A 27,311-nucleotide genomic window follows, 5' to 3' on the forward strand; every position below is an offset into this window, starting at 1 on the left:
TACCAGTTATTTGTGGATAAAGTTGGCACATATTGCATTCCTTTCCTACCTGGTCAATAGAAGAAGACACTGAGGACTCTTCATCACTCGAGTCGAGGGAGATCCGAAAAGACTGACCTTTCGCTGCTTTATATTCTCCAAGGTCAAACTCACTTGTTCCTTGCTGTAATGAACTGTTGGCATATTTCTGCAACTGATTACAAAATCCAAATTTGGAGGATGTTCATACCTATTTTAAGAGCCCTCTAGTTTTTTGACATCCCAAAACCCAACCTTTTAATCAAAGTGAATGTGCTATGATTCACCATTCCCAATGAAGACAGCAAAGATTTTACAGAAAGGTACCACTGAGCTATGACAGCTGTAATTGTTAACACACACTAATTCATGTTTGTAAACCACATCAAGCAGTCTGTGTCTCTACTGGTGAGTCTGTATCGCTGCATGTGAAGTGCAGGTTAGTATGCCTACCATTGTGATACTTGTATTATAGATATGCTATACCTATATTTATGTATGGCATTCAGGCCCGTCCCCAGTATTTTTCTTTGGGGTACGGCATCCGAAAAAAGGGGGGGGGGTTGGGGGGGGGAGTTTTCTGAAAAAAATCTGACCACCCTCGAAAGAACAAAAAGGGATTTTTTTATGCCTTTGCAGTATCTTCAAGGAAGGTATATTGTCGAATTTAGCTTAAAAAAATTCTGACTTATGAATTGATGACATACAGTGTAATCTAGCTTATGCTTTATAGTTTTGTCTACAAATAACAATCAATTACGAACCGAAAGTGGACCTTCGGCAACCGTTGGGGGTGTGTTCGCACCCCCTGCATCCCCCTATGAGTACGGGCCTGGCATTGTACCATAGATATAAAGTTCCTAATGAAACAAAATTTATTGTAAGAGAAGACTAACCAGCAAGTTAACAGCCTCCTTTGTGTCAGCAAGGATAGACTGCTGCAGACTCAGAAACCTGATAAACATAAACACAAGGAAAAGGGATTAATATTTTGTTAATAAAGCCTTGGTTAATAAAAGATGAGATTTGATAGACAGTTGAGTCCAACTCTTATGACAGTGTACCATGTCACCCTCTTTCAACATAAGAGTTTATCTATGTTGTCTTAATTTGATAGTGTTAATCTCGTGTTAATTTCTTTTTCCAGAAAGGACACATGAGTAGCACACACTGATTCTTTAAATTAAACCATGACTTTTTTCAAAGCAAAGCCATTGTCAAACAGAGATGGTTGTTAATGAACGTTCCAATTCTCATAATTGTTAGGCTCACACATTTTCATGGACTCTCATTAACTTTGAACAATTGGATATGAAAGCCTATAATAGTATATAAAAGGCTAAAGTGGAACTAAATATGTAATAATTGATTGCAAAATGCTTGAAGTGAGACAATTATTCACAGAATTGATTGCAACCCTGTGAGAGCTAGAAAGAGTATAAATCTTATTTACTCTTGTCACAGTTTTATGCTTCCAATTCATATTCATAACCTTTATTCATTTGAAGCAACAATAATGTATTGAGGTACTTGTTTGCAAAACTTTCTACTTACTCTTGTGATGATTGCACTTCATCAGCGATCTGGGACAAATGCTCGTTTGTATTTCCCTCACCACCAATCTGCTCTAGCCGTGTGTCAATCACAGGCCCCAGTGCCTCATCAATGCGATTGCGCAGTTGGCGCACAAAGTCATACCTAATGGACATAAGCATAAGCCTAATCAATCATAACAAATTATATTCATGCTACCGCGATAGCACTTTTGTTGTGACCAATAGCAATTCTTTACCCTAAAAGATAGCACATAAGGTGTGGATGAAGCAAAGTCTAACTCTTAGCACTAAAAACAAAGGCATTTTCAGTTTTCCAATTGCAGTCATCAAGGTGTCACCATCAGCTCATTTCTGACTTCATTTTTGACCAGTTGTTAAAGTATCATTTTATAATTTAAAAGAGAGAACAATCACCCCTGTCTAATTTTACTTTTATGAAAAGTGTATCCCCAACATTTTGGATACCGATATGGAATGGAAATACAGTAATCCAAAAATGGCCATAAAAGATAACTAAATAGGAATGCCACATCTATCTTTCACCTCATGGATACATTAGTTCCTTGTTATGAAAACAACTTCAAAACCCCAGGATTTCTCATCTATCTGGTGCATAGCTAGGGTTCGCTCACAGGGGATGCACATGTATCAGTGCCATGCAAAAGCTTTATCAACAAGAGAAATCCGCTAACAATATTGTCAGTGACTGGGGGGGGGGGGGGGGGCGGGGGGGCTAAAGCAAGTACCTGTAGGTACCGGATCTGATCAAGTAAGGTGCCAACCATTGCTTGTGTGCATACAAGATGTAAGTGCAAGCACTGTCCTCACATCAAACGGATGAAAATTACTTTTCAGAATTGAGAGTACCAAACAATCTTTTAAAAAGGGTCCTTTTCAAAATTGTTCACCCCTGATGCTGGTTGTTTGCCTGAATGTGAGTATGATTCACGCTTAAACCGTTTATAGTGTGCAAAATTCGAATTGAAAGAATTTGTCAATAATCTTAAACAAATATCGACTATGATCATGTTCAATAATAATAAGTAACTTACTGTACTTATATATACTTTTGCGTTTTGGTAAATCGCAAGTTGTCACGTGTCCATCTCAAATTTATTTCACAAAAAATATTCTGAGTTGTCGAGAGTATCTTTATCACTTTTAAATAAATGTATCTGAAAAAAATGATCATCCTGTTTTTGATTACCTGTGAAAGTTTTCATCCGTCGCCTCCAAATTGTTCAAAATATCTTCAGCAGCCTCCACTGAGCTTGCCTCCTTTATCACAGGTTCAAGTGTCGTAAAAAGCTGATCAAGACTGGCAAAGAACGTATCACTTCTTTCATCGCTTGTGTTTTCCATATCCGCCATTAAAGCGAGGGGTAGACGGATAAGTCAGTCGCTAGACTGGTCTCTTGTCGCTTTTTGCTTGTTGTGTATATTGGCCGCCATCTTGGTTGGTATGGAATAGTTGTAGTGCCCATGTCCCCTCGGACGCAGGCTAGCGCGAAAATTTGATTTGCTGTAGAAAGAAATATTAGTTTATTGACTTTGGTTATTTTCTTTGGAAACTGATTATTTCATTTTTGTAGCCACTAAAGCGAGCGGAAAGGAATGAACACGAGACACTTGAATAAGACAAGTCAGACAACGATATAAAAAGGCGGTATCTAGCAGTTTTTGACTTTCTTTTTCCCTTTTTGCTTGTACGACAGTAATGAAAGTACGCCACTAGGAAAGTAAGGTGATAATTCCATACTCTTTTATTCATAAAAGGGGTACTTTCACTGATATTATAAACTTTTTTTATCGATGGAAATTAAATCACTTGACATTAAAGTGCCAACCCACGACATAAATTCATTTTCAACCTTTTTTCCATAATGTATCATAAATGATTATGTTCCATCTCGAGCTAGTTTTCTACAAATATTTCATGGTCTACTGTTTATTGATAAAAAAGTTTCTCTTTTTTGTAAACCTTCGAAACCGGAAGTTAGGCGGGCGAGGGCCAACGCTATGTCACGTGGTACAGCACGCATGCGCATTTGGTCTAAGTAGAGACTTCGAAATTTCCGTCTTTTGTCTCTTCGTTTGGTCTCAACAAGACGGCACTTAGAAAAAATCCCCCGATTTATCAAAAAACATGAACGGGCAGCCCGTCCAAATCGACTCCAAACAGCAAGAGGCAAGTCATTATATTTTAGAACTTGAATCTAGAGATGTTGGGTGTTTTTTACGATGTTTTTTCCGATTTATCGTTGTCAAATGCGGCATGGCTTCATCGTCCAATGTGATCGAAATTTTTGTTCTTCCCTAGTTGAAGCGAAAAGTTGACCACGATAGCGCTTCAAACGGCAAAGTTGATCAAGCTATGGTATGCACAGAACAACTGGTACACTAAGATTATATGCTGACTGCCCTAAAACATAGCGATCTGTGTTTTGGGTTTCGCTGGGGGACTATTTTCTTTATTCTTCCTGACAGATTTTGTGATTTTGATTTCAGGCGAGCGTCCATCACAAATCTCCTTTGAAGGGTACGTTTCCTAGCTCAACTTCCCTCTAACTGGATCGCTTACCTACTCAACATTAACCTCTCTAAGAAATTATCAGTGTGGTTTCAGTACTCGATTTCTTATATTTAAACTCTTTATTAATCCAGCTTCATGGTGTATTAATAATGTAAGAATTCGATTTGTAGGACAAGAGTAATCATTTTTCCGTATCGAAGACGTGGGGAATCTTTTTGAACTGGTATGCGGCGGTCAAGCACGCTCGTTAAAATCATTCTTTGATTTCCGCTTCTAAAACGCTATCCTTCGATCATCACAATAAACACAGTCTTCATGCTTTTCTCGCAGTAATCTTAGATATTTGTAAAAATAATCTTGGTTTTGTGGTAATTATATTTCCCCGTGCGTCCATTCAATGTTTAACCTCGCTCCACGCTGATCACAATGAATCGTGTCTTCATCAAAACCCAACACATAAAATCATAAATTTGCCGGAACAACGCCGATAGCTGTAAGATTTCTAGGTCATAATTTCTTTGTGAAAACCAGTCCATCGGCATTTTTTGTGATTATTTACTGGCTCTATGGCCGAAGTAGGACGGCGTTATTTTTTTATGTCCACATATTTCAAGCCAAAAAATTCAAGTGCTTGAGAACAATGGGTCTATTAGCATTTTCAAGAGAGGGCTTGGGTCAATTTAACACATTGTTTTGATAAAAAAAATTTTAGTGAGAAACAGAGGACGTTTGCGATATGTTACTCCCTTAGGTATTTTTTACTTTTTTTGAAGTCTGGCCCTTTCTTTCTTGGGTGTGGTGATTTGAAACTGTTTTGGACACCCTCCCTCCCCCAAAAAGTTCTTTATAGCCCTGAAAATTTATATTTTTTTTATTTGCACAGGTCCTGAGAAGAAGAAACCTAAGCTGCCTTCCAATGACAAGGTATTCAGTGCTCCTTTTTATTATCTATAGCTAACAAAAGCATTGGAACAATTGGAAAATTCCCGTCAGCCAACCATCTGATTGGTCTAGATAGTGTTCTTCTCAATAGAGAAGCGTACTGGATGATGAAATTATTTACTTTGGCTCCCCATGGTCTAAACAAACGCAGGGAGTATAAGTCGAAGAATCGAATTCATTTCAATAACACATAGCTTTATCAACAATTTGTAATTTAAGTACACTATATTTAAAGAATTCACAAGTTGTAAGTATATAAGGATGTAGTTTTTGGCCCATTGTATTTTTTAGCTTTTTAACTTATTTTATACTGAAGAAGGCCGATTCTAATGGAATCTTTTTATCCCCTAGGTTGACAAAAGCCCAGTAAGGTAAGATATTAAATAAATTTATTTTAACAATGCCTCTCTCTTCTACAGTTTTGTGAAATTTTTGTAATTTTTAACCTTCAAATTTTTTTTCTATAATATGTATATATATTACATATATGTATTATACACTTTTAGAGTACACTACTGCATATGAGACCATATAATTGACCATAAACTTTCAAATCTCCCCTACTGTATGCCTCTTTTATGGGAAACATGGAAGTGGAATGCTCCTCCATTGATATCCACGTACAGTAATGAGGATATTTTTTGTTAAAGACAGTTATCAAAGTCCCAAGAAAAAAAATGCATCCTGCATTTTCTGTAAATTGCTTGGACACTTGTTAAGAAAGTTCTTTGATACTAGTGTTTTACATTGTTTGTGTTAATGGTGTAGGTCAAGTGCATTGAACAGCCCAAAGGTTCCATCTCATACAAAGGACAAGTCTCCTGTCAGACCAGTCACTTTAAAAAAGGAAGCAGTCAGTCCAACAAAATCCCCCAAGCCTGCCGTCGCTTCTCCTCTAAATAACAAGAAACCAGAAAAGCAAGAATCCAGATTGAACTCTGTAAGTGCTAATTATTTTTATATGTCAATCCTATGTCATGGTGAAATAAATAAATACACAAATAAATAAATAAAAACAAATAAATAAATAAAAACAGTCTTAGACACATAAAAAACATGCAATAATTGCACTAATATCCCTTCGTGTTTTATACCATTTGACCCCTGGCAATTTTCTTTGTTTTCGTTGTAAAGGTACTCCCAAAACCCAAACCCAAGCCAGCAGACTCAGGCAGTGATGATGATGACGTCCCATTGGTATACTCCTTTGAATTTGTTTTATTGTACTCTCATTGTTTTCTCTCTACCTCCTCCTCTTTTCTGTTCTTTGGTGCCATGGGTATTTTCACTCTAGCTAAGGGTGTTGGAACATTTCTCTGAGGGCCATTGCTAGGAAAACCTCAAGACGTTACAAAACCACCAAACATTTGTGAAATGGAATGAATTTAGGCATGGCTGGCACCATTGTTTATGAATCTCTAGATTTTGATGACGTCATCAGGCGATGACATAATCACATGACGACACAACAGAAAAATTATATAATCTGTTGAAGTATTGGCAATGATAAATGTACCTTTATAACATTATTCAGGAGGGTGCCTACTAAGTTACATATGCGTTTTAGATTCTTCCAGATAATAAAATTTTCGCACAATTCACAGATACCTTAGTAATTGACTTGCCACTTCTTTGCTATTATTTATTGTAAAATATGATGGTTAATTTGCAAGAAGACTCCAAAATAACCAACCACAATTAAGACCATGTCCACGGAGTTGCTACCCAATTGTGTTACATACACAGGCTTGTTGCGTTGACTTTTCCGAGTTGCATTTGTCGTTGCGTTTTGTATGACATCATGCGTTGCGTTTTGAAGCTGACTACGCTGCCTTTTCTCATTGCCTCTTTCTGTTGCATTTTCGCGTTGCCTTTCCGGGTTGTCTTTTTCGCGATGCCTTTTCTCGTTGCCTCTTCACGCTGCCTTTTTGCGCTGCCTATGACGTTGCTTTTTCTTTTTCTGATATTTGTTTATTTTGGCTATCATATTGCATTGAGAAAATGAATAACCTCTCAGATGTTAACCCCATTCACAAAACCGTATCCGTTTCCAGAATGGCTTGCATTGCTTTCCTTACCTTGCCTTTCTTGACTCTTATACAGGTGCCATTTTGCTCGCTGTTCCGCAGATGATTGACTTAGATTTTGTCTTTCTCTTGCACAAAATTTCCTCCTCGTTTTGCTTGTAATACTCTTTTGCTGGTTCCCTTTTCTTTAAGTCTTTGTTGTTTGAAAAGGCAATGCAAAAAGGCAATGCAAAAAGGCAAGGAGGAAAGGCAACATGAAAAGGCAGCGTGAAGTGCGGTAAAATGCATGAAATATCTAAACGCAATGCTTAAATGCAAGCAAAAACTCAATGTTATGTCGTAAGAAAGAATATAACAATTGGAAAACCTTTCTGGCTTTAGTTTTGTCTTTATACTGAGTACCAAATAGGTTATCAACTTATATATTGTGATAATTTAGAAGTACAATCAGTGTGCATTTTGTTAATGTATTTTCTGTGTTCTAATTCATTAAATCAGTGCTTCAAATTTAACTTTTGATTTTTGTGTAGCTCTACCCGAAGTAAAAAGCTGACAAATTTCTGGCTTTTTGTTTCCTTTTTTTCATGATGATAAAATAACAAATTTATCAAAACACACACTACGATAAAGTGTAGTTAATGTACATTCCAAATCAGTTTTTATTTTTTGTTTGTCAATTAAAATACAATAAACGATCTTGAAAATTGCATTTTAATCTCGCAAAATGTAACATTATTTTGTTATTAAATACTTTTTTTTTCGTGTTAGGTGAAAGCTTCTAACGAAATGCCATTATGTAATTAATTTACCCCAAGAGATCTATCCACTTGCCAAAAATCAAATTGCTATATCAAGGCGATCATTTATTTTTCTTCAGAAATGAACAATTTTTTAGCTGGTTGTCAATAGCAACCCCATGCACATAGCTTTAACTGATAGGAATAGATTATTTGAGTCACTCAGTAGTGTGTGTTTGGTGTGTGACGGCCTTATTGACGTCCCAACACTTGAGTCTCCAACCCTTGTGTACTTGTCAGCATTTCATTGTTTGCATTTTCCATTGCTCAGTGGTGCACTTCCTGTAAGGGCTTTGTTCATTAGTACTATTTTCTTCCATTGCCAACATGCACAAAATATTAAGATGTATTTCTTTTTTGTATTTCAGGTTAGAAGATTAAACACGTAAGTCATCACATATAACTCTGTCAGATATAGGATGTTTTCTGTATTATAAGAAGCCCATCCAGAAGTTCCAAAAACAGGTTGGCCAAAGCAAGGATTTTGATAGGGGGAGGCTGGGTTTATTGTTTTTTGTTTTTTTTTCTATTTGCTTTCTATTTGATGGGGCCCATTTGGCTCGTCTCTAGATCACCCATGCAAGTAAAAATGAGTCACCTTCCATGTGCAGGTCCAGGATATTCTGGGAAGGATATGGTCTCACAGGTACCAACATATGGTGGGAGGTAGAAGTGTGAATTTTAGCTCCCAAACATTTCTTCTACAATTTCGGTCAGACTCCAGGACCTATCCCTCTCGGCTCTGCCACTGCCTTCATTGTCTCGTGCAAGCATGTTTTGGGAGGTGGCACACAAAAACATTTCCATAATACATGAGCGCATGCACTTTTTCTGTTATGATTACGTGAGAGACCAAAGTGGCGCCATGGGGATTTTGAGGTGTGATTGGATAAAAGCACGAAGCACACGCAATGTTTTGTGTGATAAGTGGCTAAACAATAAAACATTTGCGTTTAACGCATATGTTTGATGGAATGCTTTGATCTTGTTCAAATATCTGTACGTGTTGTGGAAGCCAATTGAGTGCCATGTTTTGTGGGTGGCTAAACATACAGACTTGTGTCACATGTTTGACGAACATGTTTGAATGTTTAGTCAGGCCTTACGACACAATGCACATCTTATATGCCAGGTAAATATGGTAAGCAGTCCTTTTATGTAATAGGGTCGTTCCAAAGCTCAACCCCTGTTATAACTTGAAAGGAAAATTTTTTTCTGTCTTCAGGTCTGATATAAAAGTAAAATCCGAACCAAAAGATAAAGACCCAAGCCAAAAGAAGCCCCAAAAGCCTAAAACACTAAATGACAAGGTCACAGCTCAGAAGGCTATCAAAAAAGATAAGGATGGGAAAGCTATCAAGACGGAGAAAAAACCTGTTGTGAAGAAACCCACTGTAGCTTCAGATGACAGTGATGATGAGCCATTGGTGAGTAAAGAAACAAAGAGACATTAGCTTTAAGGTACATGGAACATGGTACATGGTAAAACAACAAGCAGGTTTGCGAATGAACAGCTATGGCATTGGCATAAAAAAGTAGAATTGACAAGGAAATGAGCCAGGCATCAGCATCTTGAGATCCCAAAGGGTAACTTGAAACAGGTACAGTAGTACAGTATCAGGCCATGGATTGATTTGTCATTTGACTGCTTAACCTGTAATTTTATACTGACAATACTATTGTAAAACTATTATAATACATTTTATGCATGCCACAACTGATTACACAGCAAAAGTAAATGCATTGGAGGCTTTTTTACATGATTAATGGTTTCCACTACAAAAGACCACCCTAAATTATATACAAGCCACTTATAACCATATGTACTTATTTTTCAGCACTTAATATTTGCTATCTTATATACCTTATTTTGTTTTATTTTCTTTTTTTTTATGAAATGTGAAAAACTCCTACAGTCTGCAAGGTGAGGCTGACACATTTTCTGTTCTTCCTTTGTGAAAAATTCTAGTCTCCAATGGGCAAATATGATTTCATTTGATTACCCTATCATTGCATTTATAGGGTGAATAAGGCAAAGCTACCCTCTAAACCAACTCCTAGCAAAAAGCCAGCGTCTGCCAAAAAAAACAAACAAGGGGTGAGTTATAGTGAGTTCTAATAATCCTGTTTATAGAAAGTCATAACTATTAAATTTTCTTCTCTTTTTTTCTTAGGAACGAAAAAGAAGGAAAAGTGGGAGTGACAGTGATGATGAACCATTGGTATGTATGTATGCATCTATTTTGCAATTACTAGTGCGCCCAGGCGTATAGCCGAGATCTTCGAGATCTGCTGGGAAAGTGGGAGGTGGGGGGAAGGGCAAGGGTGGTGCTTAAATAGTCAGGTGGTTCACAGGTGTAAAATAGCCATGTGTCGAATGTAATGGCTATTATGGTACTGTAGTCTAACCACATTCTTTTATTCTACAGTCTAAAATTGCAAAGAAATCTGTAAAAAAGGAGGATGTTAAACAAAAGAAGACACCAGGAAAAGACACAAAAGGGAAAACTAAAACAACTGTTAAAAAGGAAGACAACAAAGAAGGGAAAGGAAAGAAAAAGAAGAAGGATGAAGAACAGAAGGAACTCTGGAAGTGGTATGCAAAACGTCCATGGACAAGAAATCTCTGGATTCTTGAGCGTACCGCTTCAGTTAAAAACCATTTTTGCTTCCATGAATTAGAGAGTCTAGATTTGTCCTAGACATTGTACTTTGGGTAACGTAGTTTAAGAACATGCCCTTGCCCTCAATTTCCAGGACAAGGTTTCACATTCCCTATACGATTTCAGGTGGGAAGAGCAGGAGCTGCCAGATGGCAAGAAATGGTTGACCTTGGAACACAAGGTACTGTTCATAACTATCATAAAAAGTAATGATAGAGTAATACAACCAACTGTTGCAGTACCTTAAAGCCGCATTGTCACCAGTTTACTTCCGGAGGCCCGGCTGAAACCTCAACCGTTAAAGACAAAAGAATCCGAGATATTAAACAGGCCATCCGCTGTAAATTATCAATCACATCCTCAAAGAAACTTCCAATAAACACACTGCTTTCAATATTTTGATATATTTTTCGCTTTTTTCGTTAAAAATCATCGGAGATTGTTACGTAATCAACCGGACTTAAACTGGTGACAATGGGGCTTTAAGACAACCTCCTATTCCAGTATTTTCAGTTTTTAGGCACAGAAAAATAGCCCCAATTAAGCCGGAAATGCAAAGAAATGACATTGTAACTCTTCTTACTAAACTACAGCCCAACAGGTGTCTGTAATACTGGAGAGAGTTCACTGTGAACAATCAACTGTTAACAAAAAATTTCTGTTAACAAACATTTTTTAAACTTTAGGTTTTGCAGCAGTGTTTTATAAATTAAAGTATTGTTCAACCCAAACTTTGGATACTGTGAGAACACTTGTTGAACACATTGTCCAATGATATTATTATTATTATTTTTTTTTTTTTTTTGCTTTTTTGCTTTTTTTGCTTATGAAAAATATACCCTTAAGATTAATTAAAGCTTTTTACTTGTGATACAGGGACCGTTTTTCCCTCCTGAGTATGAACCACTCCCTGCTAATGTAAAGTTCTACTATAACGGTAAGATTTCTCTCTTTTATTTATTTGAATATTTATGTACAAATTGTTTAAATTATCAGGGAAATGTTTCAAACAAATTTAATGATTTTGGGTTTCCCAGGTGAGGAGTACAAGCTTAGTCCTACTTCTGAAGAAGTGAGTATCAGACTGGACCACAGTGGTCTCACATATAGTGCACACTCCAATAACACTTGCTTTTTGTGTTACAGATTGCAGGGTTTTATGCTAAGATGCTGGAGCATGATTACACATCCAAAGAAATCTTCAACAAGAATTTTTTCAGTGATTGGAGAAAAGAGATGACGGAAGAAGAACGGAAACATATCAAGGACCTGAAAAATTGTGACTTCAAAGAGATGCACAAATACTTTGAAATGGTAAGAGCATTAAGATGAATTATACTAATTATAATTATATTAAATTATATAATTATATTAAATTATATAATTATATTAAATTATATAATTATATTAAATTATATAATTATATTAAATTATACTTTTGTTATTACCAGCCCTAAGCCTCTAATGTTTGAGAGCAAAATAAATGTGACAAAATCATTTCGAGAAGGTTGTCCTAGCCAAATGAAACTGTAAAAATTTTGAATGCAGCAAGAGTTGAAAATGAAAACGGCTCTACCAAATATCCTTAATCTAATAACAAGGCTTTTTCATGGTTGACTCTGAACTTAGATCATAGATGAAAATTTTGGGAACTGTTTTTGTGCTATTTTACATTAACAACGTCTACACCCACTATATTGTTGAATCTTCTGTTTAAAAATAACATAATAGTGTTAAAACAAAATATTATATATAAAAAAGTCCTGAATAGGGCTATCATGTTTCTGTTCCCCAATTTCACAAATCTTTCTTTCCTGTTCTCCATTTTGCCCCTTGAAGGCTCATCTATATGATATATACTGTAGATGCTAAAAAGGCATTTCATATTTTGTTCTCAATAGAAAAACGAAGAGCGCAAAAACATGACCAAGGAAGAGAAGCTTGAGATCAAGAAGAAAAATGAGGAAATCCTGAACGAGTACGGCTTCTGCATGATGGACCACCACAAGCAGAGAGTTGGTAACTTCAAGATTGAGCCGCCAGGTCTGTTCCGAGGGCGGGGTGATCATCCCAAGCAGGGCAAGCTCAAAAAGAGGGTCATGCCTGAGGAAGTCACCATCAACATTGGCAAGTAAGTTGTTCTAGTTGACAGGTAAAGATTGCCTTCAACAAACACAATTTACACAACACTTACTGTACCATTAAAGGGGTCAGGGAAAAAAGGCAGGGTAAAAAAATAAAAAAAAAATTATAACTAATGTGAGGATTTTTATTTTGTTCTTTTCACTAATGTTCAATTTGACAGTTCACAGCAGATGAGATATTCTGTCTTCCAAATGTTGTGTGAATTAGGATCAGCAGAACTGGATTCCCCCTGATTGAAACATAGATAATTTTGGAGCAAAAATTTGTAGAAGGTGGATACAGCAGGAAGATCAAACTTTTATGGTTCCAGGGTTAGACTATTAACCCTTTGTGTAGTTTTTAGAGTTTGGGTGATATAGTTATCGCTTTATGGAATATTAAATGTATTGTGCACATTTTTCTTTAGAGATGCCAAGGTTCCAGATCCCCCTGCTGGACACAAATGGAAGAAAGTCATCTGCGATGACACGGTATGTACATACACCATGTCAGCAGTACAGTTAGTTACATCGTAGCTTTGATGGCTGTCCTTATGAAAAGTCTTAAATACTTCACAAGAAAGTACATATTGACTAAATGTTTTACTGTGAGGGATTTAAATTTATATACTATGTTGAACACTGTATTTCAAGATATGTAATTTGTTTGGTGAAGTGAAAGCCATACCAAAAGCAGCATGATCAGTGCTTGATCCAGAATCGCTGGATCGAGAAAAAGTGGCTATAGGAGGCAAAAAGATTCAATGAATCAGTGATTATGCTTTCCAATTTATATTGGGGCAACATTGTTTGAAAATGAGAACACCATGGTGAGCTTACAATTAAAAAAAACTAATAAAAATTGCATGCTAATTGCTTCCTTTTCGTGTCCTTTTTCATGTCAACCATCACAGTGAGTGATAGTTTTCTCAATTGTGATGAGTTAATCCAAATATCCAAATAGTCACATTCATTAACCAGAATAATGTACATATGGTTCATCAAAAACTGGTACTCGACTCTACCAAATTTTCGTTTTTAATAATACTTTTTCTGGGCAGAATCACTTGTGGCGGTGTAAAACGAATATGCTTGTTGATGTGTTGTAGGTGACTTGGCTCGCATGCTGGATTGAGAACATCCAGGGAAGTTACAAATACGTCATGTTGAACCCGACTTCAAGGTTAAAGGTACTGCCTAAAATTATAGGGGTTTACAGTAGATCCTTGTCACAGGCACCAGTATGCCTGATCGCATGTTTAATCCCGTACAGTAATAGTCCCAGAGAGGATACGATATAGCATAGAACTCTATACCAGCAAAAATGTGTAAGTACAATGGATGTGCATAGACCTGCTGCTAGTTTGCATATGTTCAAGAGCGGTACTGTAAATCACCCCATTTTCGGACATGATTGGAGGCTTATAGGTGACTACAAAGAGGGTTCCTTTGGTGATATTTGATGGTGTAGCAGGCTTTGTGGTCCTCTATATAATCTTGCCTACGGTTTTTTAATCCAACAACATTTTTAGAGGGTTTTTAATTGGTTTAACCCCAGTACGTTTTTGTGCAGGGTGAGAAAGACTGGCGAAAGTATGAAACTGCAAGGAAGCTTAAGGTAAGTTCCAATGTTGTAGTGCTCCTGATGTTTCATTTCGTGTATTGATGAGGGATTTTTGATATTAGGAATGTGTTGACAAGATCAGAGAGGACTACAGAAAAGACTGGAAGTCCAAAGAAATGAGACTAAGGCAAAGGTATACTGTAGCTCTTAGCTCAAAGGGTGTGCTTTTAATAAATCACTTATGAGGGTATAGATGATCTTAAGCCCTGCCTAATGTTCAAAATTTCCTGTCACTCACATTGCAATCACTTTCTGTGCATGTAGAATAGCAGGTGTGTTACAAAATGTTACAGTGGAATGTTTTCGAAGCAGGCTTAATTTAAATATGAAGCAACTTCTTACCAAAAAATGACTTGACAAAACTTGACATTTGAAAAAATCAGAAATGTCTTTGTTAGATTGTCAAGATCATTTATATAAAAAAATCAAACAAACAATCGTAAAGCATGTGTTTATGGACATTCTTTGATTATTATTTTTGTTTCTAGGGGCGTGGCACTATATTTCATCGACAAGGTAAGTAAACACTGTGTATCCTCACTACCCCTAAGAAGTTGGTTGTGCTTCATTTTCTGCCATCAAATCACCTCAGTCCACAGGTAGCCCAGGCTCACGGCGAATGTAGGTTTATAACAGAGTTTGTATGAGCGTACAGAGTTTGTATGAGCGAACAAAACTCGTTGAAATAAATATGCTGATTTGAAATTAAAACAGTAGCTTGAAGTTGCTACTACTCAAACCCGCCATTTTAAGCTGTTTTAGCCGCTGCGAATTTTTTCTGTCGCCTTCTGTATATAAAATAGACAAGGTTGCAAACTCCGACGACCGCCAAATTCCAAAGTGCTCAACAAATCTACCGATCCTTTCAAAATCCAGACTCGCACGGCAAAATAAACCTTAAATAAACCAAAAGATTACAGTACAATGACCAGTTCCATATCACTTCAGATTAAAATTGCTCTATCTTTTTTGCGGAGGGCCCAATGCTCATGATTTTACTAAGATGACTACAAATTTACTTATGCATATAATATGCACAGAAAAGACTAAACCTTTTCAAATTTCATTGATTTATATGGTATTTTCTGTTTGCCCATAGTGGGAGTAGTTTCGTAGCAGCGGGCATAGTTCTGTATCACTCAAAAATTCTGTCGTCTGGTACGAGTTTTTTTCATTTGAGAATCAATAAAAACATATTTACTGAATGACATATCACATCGCTTCCTTTTTGCTTAAAATTAATGAATAAAAATGGTTTTAACTTCGCAATGCAGCAGGTTAACAAACCAACAATCGTCAATGGGCTTTGGCTCGTGTGTCACTAACAAATCCATGATCATCCTACAATCCTCAACAAAAGTAAGTGGGACACTTCCCATACGAACAACCGCCAACCCTCTCCCCCCGATTAATATTGGTTAGAGGCGATTTTTCAGCTCAAAACACAAGCAGTAGCAAGGTGATCATTTGCCCTCCAACATTGAGGAAGGGGGAGGGAAAGTGTCCCATTAGTTTTGTAAAAGATTGTAGCATATTGATATATCAATCACAGTTTCAGTAATTATTTGAAGTCTTTCATTGCAATAACGCCCTGAGACGCCTGTAAAATATCGGCCCAACTCCAAAACGTCAGAAATGCAAACTAAACATCACCAGACCTGGATACTCATAGATTCTTACAAAGCATAGACGACCTTCAAAAGCGCATCGAAGCAATGTAATAGAATTGACTCTTGGCAAAATATCAACCTTGATTTCTGACCAATTCATAAACAAATGCTTAAACTCAGAAACATTTCTTACCAAAACAGTTAAGTACATATATTCCGGGTGACAGCTCCAAATGATTTTATTTTAAAGCACCCAAGCAGTTGTAATCTCAAACCATATAATATGAAATATAAAAGCTTATTGTTTGTAACTATGACATATTTTCGTTCAAAGGCAGTCGGGTTACCCCAATCTTCATTAGTTTACTGGGATTTTGTTCTTCTGCAGCTTGCTCTTCGAGCAGGTCACGAGAAAGATGATGACACAGCAGACACAGTTGGCTGTTGTTCTTTGCGTGTTGAACACATTAGTAAGTGAAAGAATTTAATACATCTCTCACTCAATAGTTACCCCTGTTTACGCGCCAGCATCTCACTCAAAAGTAACAATTTAAGGTTCCTCTTAAACCCTTCTGAGCACAACCATTTGAGTCGTCATCATTTTCTCTGTACGTAATAATCTGCTTTCATCTCACAAGCTATGTACAGTATAGAATTCTTATCCTTAGCGTTAAATAAGTAAGCTGCATTTATTCTGTTCTTATTTCTCAGAGCTACATGAAGAGTGGGAGGACAAGGAGTGTGTTGTGGAGTTTGACTTTCTCGGAAAGGACTCCGTACGGTACCGGAACTTCGTACCCATAGAAAAACGGGTAAGGAAAAGTTAACCCTTATTATTAGGTCTTACCCTCCTTATAAGGTCTTGCCTTTCTTATTTAGTCTTACCCTCCTTATAAGGTCTTACCCTCCTTATTAGGTCTTACCCTCCTTATAAGGTCTTACCCTCCTTATTAGGTCTTACCCTCCTTATTAGGTCTCACCTCCTTATTAGGTCTTACCCTCCTTATTAGGTCTTACCCTCCTTATTAGGTCTTACCCTCCTTATTAGGTCTTACCCTCCTTATTAGGTCTTACCCTCCTTATTAGGTCTTACCCTCCTTATTAGGCCTTACCCTCCTTATTAGGCCTTACCCTCCTTATTAGGCATTACCCTCCTTATTAGGCATTACCCTCCTTAATAGGCCTTACCCTCCTTATTAGGTCTTACCCACCTTATTAGGTTTTACCCTCCTTATTAGGTCTTACCCACCTTATTAGGTTTTACCCTCCTTATTAGGCCTTGCCCTCCTTATAAGGTCTGACATTCCTTGATTAGTTTTTTTAGGTCTCGCTCTCCATATTAGGACCCTTTATCTTACATCCTCAATATAGAATATCTAATACCTCAAATACACATTGTCACCCTACTGTAGTCTGAATTTTATCCCTGCATTTTCTTGTTTAGTACTAGTTTATAGGAGGTACAGGTTTTCGAGAAATTTCCTCGCATTTCTTTCTTTTAACTTTCTCTTCTCTCATTCTTTTCTTCCATTTTCTCTCATGTTTCTTTTAAATTCTGTAAACTTACCTGATAAAGCCCAGCCAAATTCTCACTTTTATGTATGTTATGGTTATAGGCTTTCAAAAACATGAAGCTCTTCATGGAAGGAAAGCAAGAGGGTGATGACCTATTTGACAGGCTGACGGTAATACATTATCAGTTATCCAACATAGCTACCGTAAATGATCTAATAAACACCCCAGGCGTTTATTAGATGGTCCTAGGGGGGCGTTCAATAGATAGGAGGCGTTTATTAGAGAGGGGTGTTCTTTACAAACTATGAAAATATAACAAACCCAAGTGCAGTGGGGTTCTAGTCTCAGCCAGGATCGTGTCAAATTATACCCTGCGTGGTATTGAGCAAGTGTCACCCAGTAGAAGCCAAGCTCAGATTACTCAAAAAGACAATTGAATTTGGTTTATATTACCGGAATTCGTATGTCGTTTGTCTTTAAGCTGTGATGAAGGGTGGGGCGTTTAATAGAGGGGGGAGTTTATTAGGGAGGGGCTTTGTTCAATACAAAGTTGTTAGCCTTGAGTGTTCATTAAGTACGAAGTGTTCTTTAGATATGGGGCGTTTTTATTATATCATTTTCGGTAATACTTATGGCTGGTCATCCACAAACTTTGACCATCTGTACCCGGAGTCTTGCTATTTTTAAAAATTTAAAAACAATATCAACGGTTTAAGTCTGATTTATTACCGTTACTTGGTTGAAAGTTTCTCAGTTACTTGCTTGAAGAAGCCAATGGAACTTGATTCTTTGAATGACTCGATATTGTGCGGGAGTGTAAAATTGCGGGTTGATTAGCCTTCGTTAACACTTGCTTTTCCCATATTACCTACAGACTACTTCTGTGAACAAGTACTTGTCTGAACTAATGGAAGGCCTGTCAGCCAAGGTGTTCCGTACTTTCAACGCATCTCTCACACTGCAAGACCAGCTACAAAAGCTTACCAACCCGGAGGATAATGTCAACGCGAAGATCCTGTCATACAACCGCGCTAACCGGGCTGTGGCCATTTTATGTAACCATCAGGTAACATCACTTGTATAGTAAAAGCCCAAGAGTGAGAACAGAACCCGTAGCGCACCTTAACAAGTCCAGTCATCCCATCTACCGAACCCGTAGCGCACCTTAACAAGTCCAGTCATCCCATCTACCGAACCCGTAGCGCACCTTAACAAGTCCAGTCATCCCATCTACCGAACCCGTAGCGCACCTTAACAAGTCCAGTCATCCCATCTACCGTACCCGTAGCGCACCTTAACAAGTCCAGTTATCCAATCTACCATACCCGTAGCGCACCTTAACAAGTCCAGTTATCCAATCTACCGAATCAGTAAAGTTCGGCACGCCAGAATTAAGTTCGCCACGGCACAGAGCACGGCAAAAACACCTTAGTGATGCTAACGTCGAGGTTCTGTTGTGCCAAATCAGATGCCAAATTGTTTTGATTTCTCGCAACCCAGTTGGTGTGATGAAAATGTTGAATGCATTGATGACTCCTGTTGGAGTAACGTAAGTTGTGTTTTCTTGCAGCGGACAGCGCCGAAAACGTTTGAGAAGTCTATGTCCAATCTGCAGTTGAAGGTAACCACTAGAGAGCGAAATGTGTACTTATCAGCAACCTAGCTCTTAAAGCCTATTTTCACTAATGAAGGAGAAGTTAACCGAGGAAGTGGTGCTAACCGCATGTATAAAAATCCCGTGATCAGGATGCAAGAGAGGAAGAAATGGAGCAATTCCTCCTATCTTCCTTCTCCCCGCTTCACTTATATTTGTTTTACTGTAATTTCAGGCGCTACGGTAATGTGAGTAACAAAGTCTTCTGACTTGAACAAGATTGCTACTCAGAAATTAGAAGATCGTTCTATTTTTTAAACAAAAAAATTGTGAATGTTGCGCGTATTACTACGACGAGCCATTAGTCTAGCAGCAAAATGACGTCAACACATCTTTGACGCTTGCGATTGGTTGAAAGCGAGACAAATTGGATGCTTTTGTTGTTCGTATCACCGTACCTTAACCTCTTGTACTGAGCCTGTGCTACCTTCCCCGTCTCATTTCCCTTCACTAGTGGAAAGCCGTCATAATACCAAATGATGTGATGATATTCATGGCCGTTAACCGTCCTTTGGCGTTTTGTTCAGATCAGTGACAAAAAGAAAACAGTCAAGGAGGCCAAGAAGGAACTGAAAGCGTTACGCGTCAAAGCCAAGGAAAGCAAGTCCGAATCAAATAACAAGTAAGCTAACGTGCTCTGGTGTGCGGTTCACTCGAAGTCAGAGGAGAGGCGCAACGCCTTTTGTTATGTTGTTTAGTTTTTACATACAAGCTCCTATTTATTATAAATTATTAGCTGTCTCAGAAGTTTCACGGTCTCCTTCTACATATCACAGTGTTCTCGTAATAAGATAAAGGCACCGGATGGACGTTTATTTGGATGGCTGTTTAGAATATCAAACTTATTTCATATACAACCATTTCTATAGCAATAACATGATCACTTTTCACAGGGCAGTGGAGAAAAAGAAGGCGCAAGTGCAGCGATTGGAGGAACAGTTATTCAAGCTGGAAGTGACGGCTACGGATAAGGAGGAGAATAAGGAAATCGCCCTTGGTACCTCCAAGCTCAACTATCTCGATCCTAGAATTACTGTAGCTTGGTAAGCACCTCGTACTGGACCGTCACATTGCCCATAATGCATTGCTTTCTACCCTGCCCATAATGCATTGCATCCTACCCATAACACATTGCTCCCTACCCTGCCCATAATGCATTGCATCCTTCCTTGCCCATAATGCATTGTATCCTACCCTACCCATAAAGCATTGCTCCCTGCCCTGCCCATAATGCATTGCTTCTTACCCTGCCCATAATGCATTGCTCCTTACCCTGTCCATAATGCATTGCATCCCACCTCGCTTATAATGCATTGCTCCCTACCCTGCCCATAATGCATTGCATCCTACCCTGCTCATAACGCATTGCATCCCAACATACCATAATGCATTGCTTCCTACCTTACTAATAATACATCACAACCTACCCTACCCATAATGCATTGCATCCATCCCACAATACATTGCATCATTCCTGCCCATGATACATTGCAGCCTTCCCTGCCCATGATATATTGCATTCTCCCCTGCCCATGATATATTGCAGCCTTCCCTGCCCATGATATATTGCAGCCTTCGCTGCCCACAATTAATGGCATCCTTCCTCGCCTGTTCTGATAACCCTCTTATCTTTGGTAGGTGCAAGAAGTTTGAAGTCCCAATCGAGAAGGCCTACAACAAGACCCAGCGTGAGAAGTTCGCATGGGCCATCGACATGGCAGGAGAAGATTTCGTATTTTGACGACTTCTATTCTTAATCTTTCTTGTCTTCCCGTAGTACAGCCCTGTAGCACGAGGTCATAGCCCAGGATCACGTGATTTCACAGACCAAAAGCACACGATATCAAAGCCCAGGGACGTGTTGTAACAGATAAGAGGCACGTGATATCAAACAATGGTGTGAGTGATGTCAAAGCCCAGGATCACGTGATATCACAGACCAAAAACACGTGATATCAAAGCCCAGGCACGTGTTGTAACAGAAAAGACGCACGTGACATTAAAGTACTGGTGTGAGTGATGTCAAAGCCCAGGATCACGTGATATCACAGACCAAAAGCACGTGATATCAAAGCCCAGGGACGTGTTGTAACAGATAAGAGGCACGTGACATCAAAGTACTGGTGTGAGTGATATCAAAGCCCAGGTCCACGTGATGTAACAGACCAGGGGCAAGTGATAGCAATGTCCTGAAGCACGTGATATCAGAGATAAAGAGCAGGTGATGTCATGTGTTCTTATGGACCAATGTCTTGTTTCGTCTTCGGGGCGATGTTAGCGGGGCTAGACCAGGGTGAGGCCGCGAGCTCGATTTGATTTTCGACTGAAGTATGTTCTGTACGATCGTAGGGGGTGTCTTTTTGTGGCTGGTTATTTTTAAATTTATGATCGCATCAGATGCTCCCATACTTGGGAAGGAAATTTACTTCGCCTGAGCGGCCAAACATTCTAGACAAACAATTTCCGGGCCGTGCGTATGTACACAACGTTATTGGGGCCAGCACTTGTACTAACTACGAGCACCTTCTGTTGGGCTATCCAAAATCTTGACGAGTTGGTCCTCTAACATAATGGAACCACCATATTGTTACTTGTTACTTCGTTTGAACGATATATCTGGTAGCTTAACATTGTCTTATAGAACAATAAGGCATAGTTAAGACGCCATTCTTCTCTTGTACCGTTGCAAATTCAAATGAACGAAGTCGATAGTTTCATCCCTATTTGTATGCATCTAAATTTGGAACGGTACATGAAAGGGACGATATCTAAACAAGGCCTAACAAGCTATTTTCTCAGCTGTTACCAGTAACGTTGCGCGATATGCAGAAGGGTTGACTTTGTCTCACTGGTTATTAACCGAAGAGTATTATTTTTGTCTTCTCGTTTGCTTGCACTGCTTTTTAACCTTTTAGCTATACGTTCTTGATTAGTCTACAGAGTAGCGCTATCTTTTTATCGATACAATGCATCGAATTTGATATAACAGGAAGCTCTCCGATTGTACATACAAGAAAATGCGGGAATTCCATATTTATTTTCCAATCAGCTCTAATTTAATATACAGGATTTGCAAGTACATAGTTTTTTAGAAATTGTAGTTAATATATTGCAGGGGTTCTTGACATGGCATAAAGGAAGTGGCTAGTAGAAGACCCCAGTAGGGCTTTGGATATTTAAAGCCGCATTGTCATCAGTTTACTTCCGGTCGATTACCTAACAATATCCGATGATTTTTAACGGAAAACGCGAAAAATATTTCAAAATATTGAAAGCAGTGTGTCTATTGGAAGTTTCTTTGAGGATGTGATTGATAATTTAGAGCGGATGGCCTGTTAAATATTTCGGATTCGAATAGATTCTTTTGTCTTTTAACGGTTTAGGTTTCCGCCGGACCTCCGGAAGTAAACTGGTGACAATGCGGCTTTAAGTGAACCTCTTTTTTACACCGTGATCCACCACTATAGGAGACTGAAATCCAGAGCCTCGCCGTCTTTCTAATACTAGCTACGCTTTTGATTGGATTGGCAGGGATAAAACTTGAGGGAAGGCGATTACCCGGTGCAGGCGCGTTCCGAGGGGGTGCGCAGTCATAGGTCTGATATGGAAAAAGCATAGTATTTGAAGATTCCTTAATAAGAAATGACCCACTTTTGGCCGCTAAGGGGGGGGGGGGGGGGGTGCGCGCGCGCACCCTGCGTACCCCCCTGTGTACGCGCCTGCGGTGTTTTCGCTATGGGCCGAGTCGTGGCCGCCATAACACCGGGTAAACACCCGCAAGAAGGCTAGATTGGCTGGGGTAAAACTTGTGGGCCATATCGTCTCACTCCAAATGGTTCAGAATTGCGATTCTCTTAAATTTCATATTACTTGAAATTATGAGTTCCGTAGGTTGGGAGAATTTACAAACACTGTGTCCGGCTTGTTGGACTGTTTATTTTGAATATTGAAAGGTTTAATTATCAATGCAATATTTTCTTATCTTATCAGCAAGAATGAAGCTGTTTTATTTTACTCACTGGGAAAAGTGTTATGTAAATTCTCATCACTCAATGACAGCTAGAACCAATGATCTTGTTAGAAGAAATTCCAATTTGAACCGATTTTGGAGAGAAATGGTTAAAACCCGCAGTAGACCCATCTTCAAACAGTGAATGTTGATCTGTTACACTCACGATTTTCTCCATATGTTCGTGCTGTGTGTGTATAAAAAAATCTCAAATTAGAAAAAGACTAACACTGAATGTGTGTTTTACCCACCCTCCCCCCCCCGAAAAATGACAATAAAACGTATGGAAAAAGGAGTCTATACCCTCTGGAAATGGTGTTTCCGATTCACTCACGAATTTTCACGTGAATGGAGTAATGTCGACTTTTATTCTGGGTAGCAGCTAGCTCGGGTTTGTAGACTCACCTAGCAAAAGTCTTCTCATTTGTGATATTATATTTAATGTGATTTTTAATGTGACCCGCAAGAAGGCTAGATTGGCTGGGGTAAAACTTGTGGGCCATATCGTCTCACTCCAAATGGTTCAGAATTGCGATTCTCTTAAATTTCATATTACTTGAAATTATGAGTTCCGTAGGTTGGGAGAATTTACAAACACTGTGTCCGGCTTGTTGGACTGTTTATTTTGAATATTGAAAGGTTTAATTATCAATGCAATATTTTCTTATCTTATCAGCAAGAATGAAGCTGTTTTATTTTACTCACTGGGAAAAGTGTTATGTAAATTCTCATCACTCAATGACAGCTAGAACCAATGATCTTGTTAGAAGAAATTCCAATTTGAACCGATTTTGGAGAGAAATTGTTAAAACCCGCAGTAGACCCATCTTCAAACAGTGAATGTTGATCTGTTACACTCACGATTTTCTCCATATGTTCGTGCTGTGTGTGTATAAAAAAATCTCAAATTAGAAAAAGACTAACACTGAATGTGTGTTTCACCCACCTTGACCCACCCCACCCCCCCGAAAAATGACAATAAAACGTGGTGTTTCCGATTCACTCATGAATTTTCACGTGAATGGAGTAATGTCGACTTTTATTCTGGGTAGCAGCTAGCTCGGGTTTGTAGACTCACCTAGCAAAAGTCTTCTTATTTCTGATATTATATTTAATATGATTTTTTTCTTCGCTAGCCAAGTGCCTTAACAGGAATTTTTAATTAAAAGTAATTAATACAGATGATGTAATGCCTAACACCACATGTTAGAATCTCCCTTTCTATCACTGATTATAATTCCTGATAAAAGCAACTTTGCCGAAACGTAAAATTAGATAATTTTTTTTTAAAAGAAGGTCTTATTTTCAGTTGAGTCTGGGCTGTTTTTCTTTTTTGGTCATTTTTTTTTTCAGGCTAGACGTTCTTATAAAAAAAGAGTGTATACCTAGTGGTAGATTTTTTTAAATTTCTGTATATTCACTAGAAATTCTTGCAGAGTTTGCTGTCTCGGACGAATCTTATGAGCTTTTAACGAATAGAATCCAAGATGGCTATGTTCACGATGATTTTTCTCATTTTATTAAAGGTCGCTCTATTTTGCGTAAATTCTATTTTGTTTTTTATTCTCAATGAGTTCGATCTAAAACTTGACTACAATTAAGTATTTTTAAATTGAAAGAACTTTATGAAAATACCCTTTTCTAAATTAAAACAGTTACCTTTATCGGCAATTATATCAAACATGTGAAGTTTTTCATTACTTTAAAATATCACCGACGATAAGAACTGATTTTATTGCCATATGGTGCTTGTTTTACTATCAGCGGTTAAACAAATTGATTCAGATCTGGGTAATAACTTTTACCGTTATATCCCATCTGGATATTAAAAGTCCCCTTCAGCGTTTCCTTGCACTTACCAAGACCACTGATGTCAACCATCACAAGTGACGAAGCTAGCTTTTCCTTTTACTCCATTATTTCTTTGTATTTGGTGGACTATGGATGGCAACGTCTCTTCAACCATGACTTCTCATCTAATCATGGCCGGGACCTTCTCTTTTTGTTTTATGGGAGTTGCACTTATTTTTCTCAACGCCTTAACCATTTTGACCTTCCTTGTCCACAGAAATTTGCGAAAACGGAGTGTTTTTCTCCCTTTAAGCCTTTGCTTCGCGGATATGCTTGTCGGTGTCACGTCGTTAAAGCACGGTTCTGGGTTAACACACTTCAAAAACCTTACCAGCTTACTGAAACATTTCAAGTCGCCAAATTCGATGACAACGTTCGACAATTTTACTGCGACGGCATCTCTCGCCGGCCTAACAATAATTGCCATTGAACGGATGCATGCAACGGTGTGGCCGGTTCGACATCGCAATCTAAATAACCATCCATACTTTTTTGCCATTACGCTACAATGGGCGTTTGCAGTGGCATTAACCATCATTTACACCGAATCTATCTGGGTCTACTTTTTAATTGCTATGGCTGCTTTTGCGGTAGGCATTCTTGTTATTTCTTTTTCGTATATTTTAATCTTCGTCACTGTAAAGCATCAAAACGCACAGTTCCAAGGTCACTCGACGTTGGCCCAGCAGCGCGAAAGAGAACTTGCAAAGACGTTGTTTATCGTCACTGTTCTGTCCCTTACCACCTGGGCACCCGATATGCTGTGGTTTTTCTTTCAAAGAACAGCCGAGAAGACGGAGAGTTTGCTTTTCGTAGCAGCGCTTAGTTTAGTGTTCAATTTAGTGCGCTACTTCAACTCTCTCATCAATCCTTGTATTTACATGCTAAGGATGAAGGCGTTTAGACGAGCGTTCGTCAAATTGCTGTGCAGACGCAATAATAACATTCTCCCATCTGAATCCAGAGGGCCCTGGAGGACTACTCCCCCAGGTAATAGTCACAGGTTTTGTTGAGAACATGAATAATGGGTGTGGCAATATAGATTTTGGCCCCTAAGATATGAACAAATGGGTGTGGCAATATAGATTTTGGACCCTAAGATATAAACAAATGGGTGTGGTAATATAGATTTTGACCCCTAAGATATAAACAAATGGGTGTGACTATATAGATTTTGACCCCTAAGATATGAACAAATGGGTGTGGCAATATAGATGTTGACCCCTAAGATATGAACAAATGGGTGTGGCAAGATAGATTTTGACCCCTGAAAGATATGAACAAATGGGTGTGGCTATATAGATGTTGGCCCCTAAGATATGAACAAATGGGTGTGGTAATATAGATTTTGACCCCTAAGATATGAACAAATGGGTGTGGCAATATAAATGTTGGCCCCTAAGATATGAACAAATGGGTGTGGCAATATAGATGTTGGCCCCTAAGATATGAACAAATGGGTGTGGCAATATAGATGTTGGCCCCTAAGATATGAACAAATGGGTGTGGCCAACATAGCCTCATTCCCTGGCTTCTATTGGCTGAGCGGCTTGTCGGCTAATGACGTCACTTTTGATTTCACGCTCGCCTTGGAGCATGGCAAATCGATGTGTCTATGGCCTTGTTTGGAGCGATGTTGCGATGTCTATGGCATAGAGAAACCGGGAGAACACGTTATCCGAGCGTTTCAGCATAAAATCAGTCAAGTACAGCACGAATCCACACATATTTCACTACTACTGAGATTATTTACTTATCTGAGCCTGGTTTTGGTAGATTCTCGAAGTGAAAGAGTAAATTTAACGTGATATTTTCAAGAACCGTAGACCACGTAATCGGGCGGCCAATCAGAAACCTTCAAACGACGTAAGGATAGCATAGATAAACTGTAAAATTTAGATAAAATGAATTTTAGGAACCACCCTAAAATTGACATATTTTTTATTAAAGATTTCTTCATTACATTTATAACGTCTGATAATCTTGAAACTAGTATAATTGCATATATTTTATACTAGTACTAAATTGAATCTTTTTTGTTGTGATTTCACAGTGATAGAATGAAATTTACTTTATTACACTTAATTTTCGCGACAGAACCGTGTTTATCACACCATCATTTTTTTTTGTGTGTGTGTATGTGGGGGGGGGGGGGGGGGGGGAGATAAAATATTTCTCACACAGTCCGGTGCTGAAGTCTCATCTGTGAAATCTTGAAATCGCAAAATCTACATTTCCAACCATCAGCCTTCTAATCCTCTCTCGTTTCCTATAATTTATAGTAGGGAAGTCAGGGATTTAGACTGTTATAGCCTGTATAGATAAATCTCTGGTTTCTAAAGCTCTGATTAGATATACGATCACAAACATGTTTACGCTATTTTTTATT

General features: G+C 38.3%; 3 protein-coding genes across 5 annotated transcripts in view; 2 read left to right on the plus strand and 1 right to left on the minus strand.

Annotated features, from left to right (window-relative positions):
* The window catches only part of LOC5506851 (protein broad-minded), a 41,154-nt gene extending 38,095 nt beyond the window's left edge, over positions 1-3,059 (minus strand). For 2 of the 3 annotated variants that reach the window (XM_032375312.2, XM_001627499.3), the window contains exons 1-4: positions 2,782-3,059; positions 1,573-1,716; positions 915-972; positions 50-193 (exon numbers count right to left, since the gene is read on the minus strand). In XM_032375312.2, the coding sequence (XP_032231203.2) occupies positions 50-193; positions 915-972; positions 1,573-1,716; positions 2,782-2,945 (510 nt within the window). In that variant the 5' untranslated portion in view covers positions 2,946-3,059. The remainder of the gene's footprint in view (positions 1-49; positions 194-914; positions 973-1,572; positions 1,717-2,781) is intronic. The other variant, XM_032375313.2, reaches the window with a different exon arrangement.
* A 563-nt stretch (positions 3,060-3,622) lies between these two features.
* LOC5506855 (DNA topoisomerase I, mitochondrial) lies at positions 3,623-23,293 on the plus strand. Its single transcript, XM_032375315.2, has 31 exons — positions 3,623-3,762; positions 3,895-3,951; positions 4,083-4,113; positions 4,991-5,031; positions 5,401-5,420; positions 5,818-5,989; positions 6,184-6,246; positions 8,242-8,258; positions 9,099-9,300; positions 9,790-9,797; positions 9,896-9,971; positions 10,048-10,095; positions 10,303-10,469; positions 10,663-10,717; positions 11,413-11,473; positions 11,574-11,608; positions 11,683-11,850; positions 12,438-12,667; positions 13,088-13,151; positions 13,769-13,849; positions 14,233-14,277; positions 14,346-14,416; positions 14,772-14,799; positions 16,282-16,363; positions 16,605-16,705; positions 17,510-17,578; positions 18,283-18,474; positions 18,979-19,029; positions 19,590-19,684; positions 19,956-20,105; positions 20,701-23,293. Exons 1-31 carry the CDS (start codon positions 3,721-3,723, stop codon positions 20,801-20,803), a joined length of 2,625 nt encoding a protein of 874 aa, XP_032231206.2. The 5' UTR covers positions 3,623-3,720; the 3' UTR covers positions 20,804-23,293.
* Positions 23,294-23,541: 248 nt separating this feature from the next.
* Positions 23,542-26,886, plus strand: LOC116614385 (octopamine receptor beta-1R-like). Its single transcript, XM_048720487.1, has one exon. It carries the CDS (start codon positions 25,012-25,014, stop codon positions 25,933-25,935), a length of 924 nt encoding a protein of 307 aa, XP_048576444.1. The 5' UTR covers positions 23,542-25,011; the 3' UTR covers positions 25,936-26,886.
* The last annotated feature ends 425 nt before the right edge of the window (positions 26,887-27,311 follow it).

The sequence above is a fragment of the Nematostella vectensis genome, chromosome 13 (genome assembly GCF_932526225.1).
Source record: "Nematostella vectensis chromosome 13, jaNemVect1.1, whole genome shotgun sequence".
NCBI lineage: Eukaryota > Metazoa > Cnidaria > Anthozoa > Actiniaria > Edwardsiidae > Nematostella > Nematostella vectensis.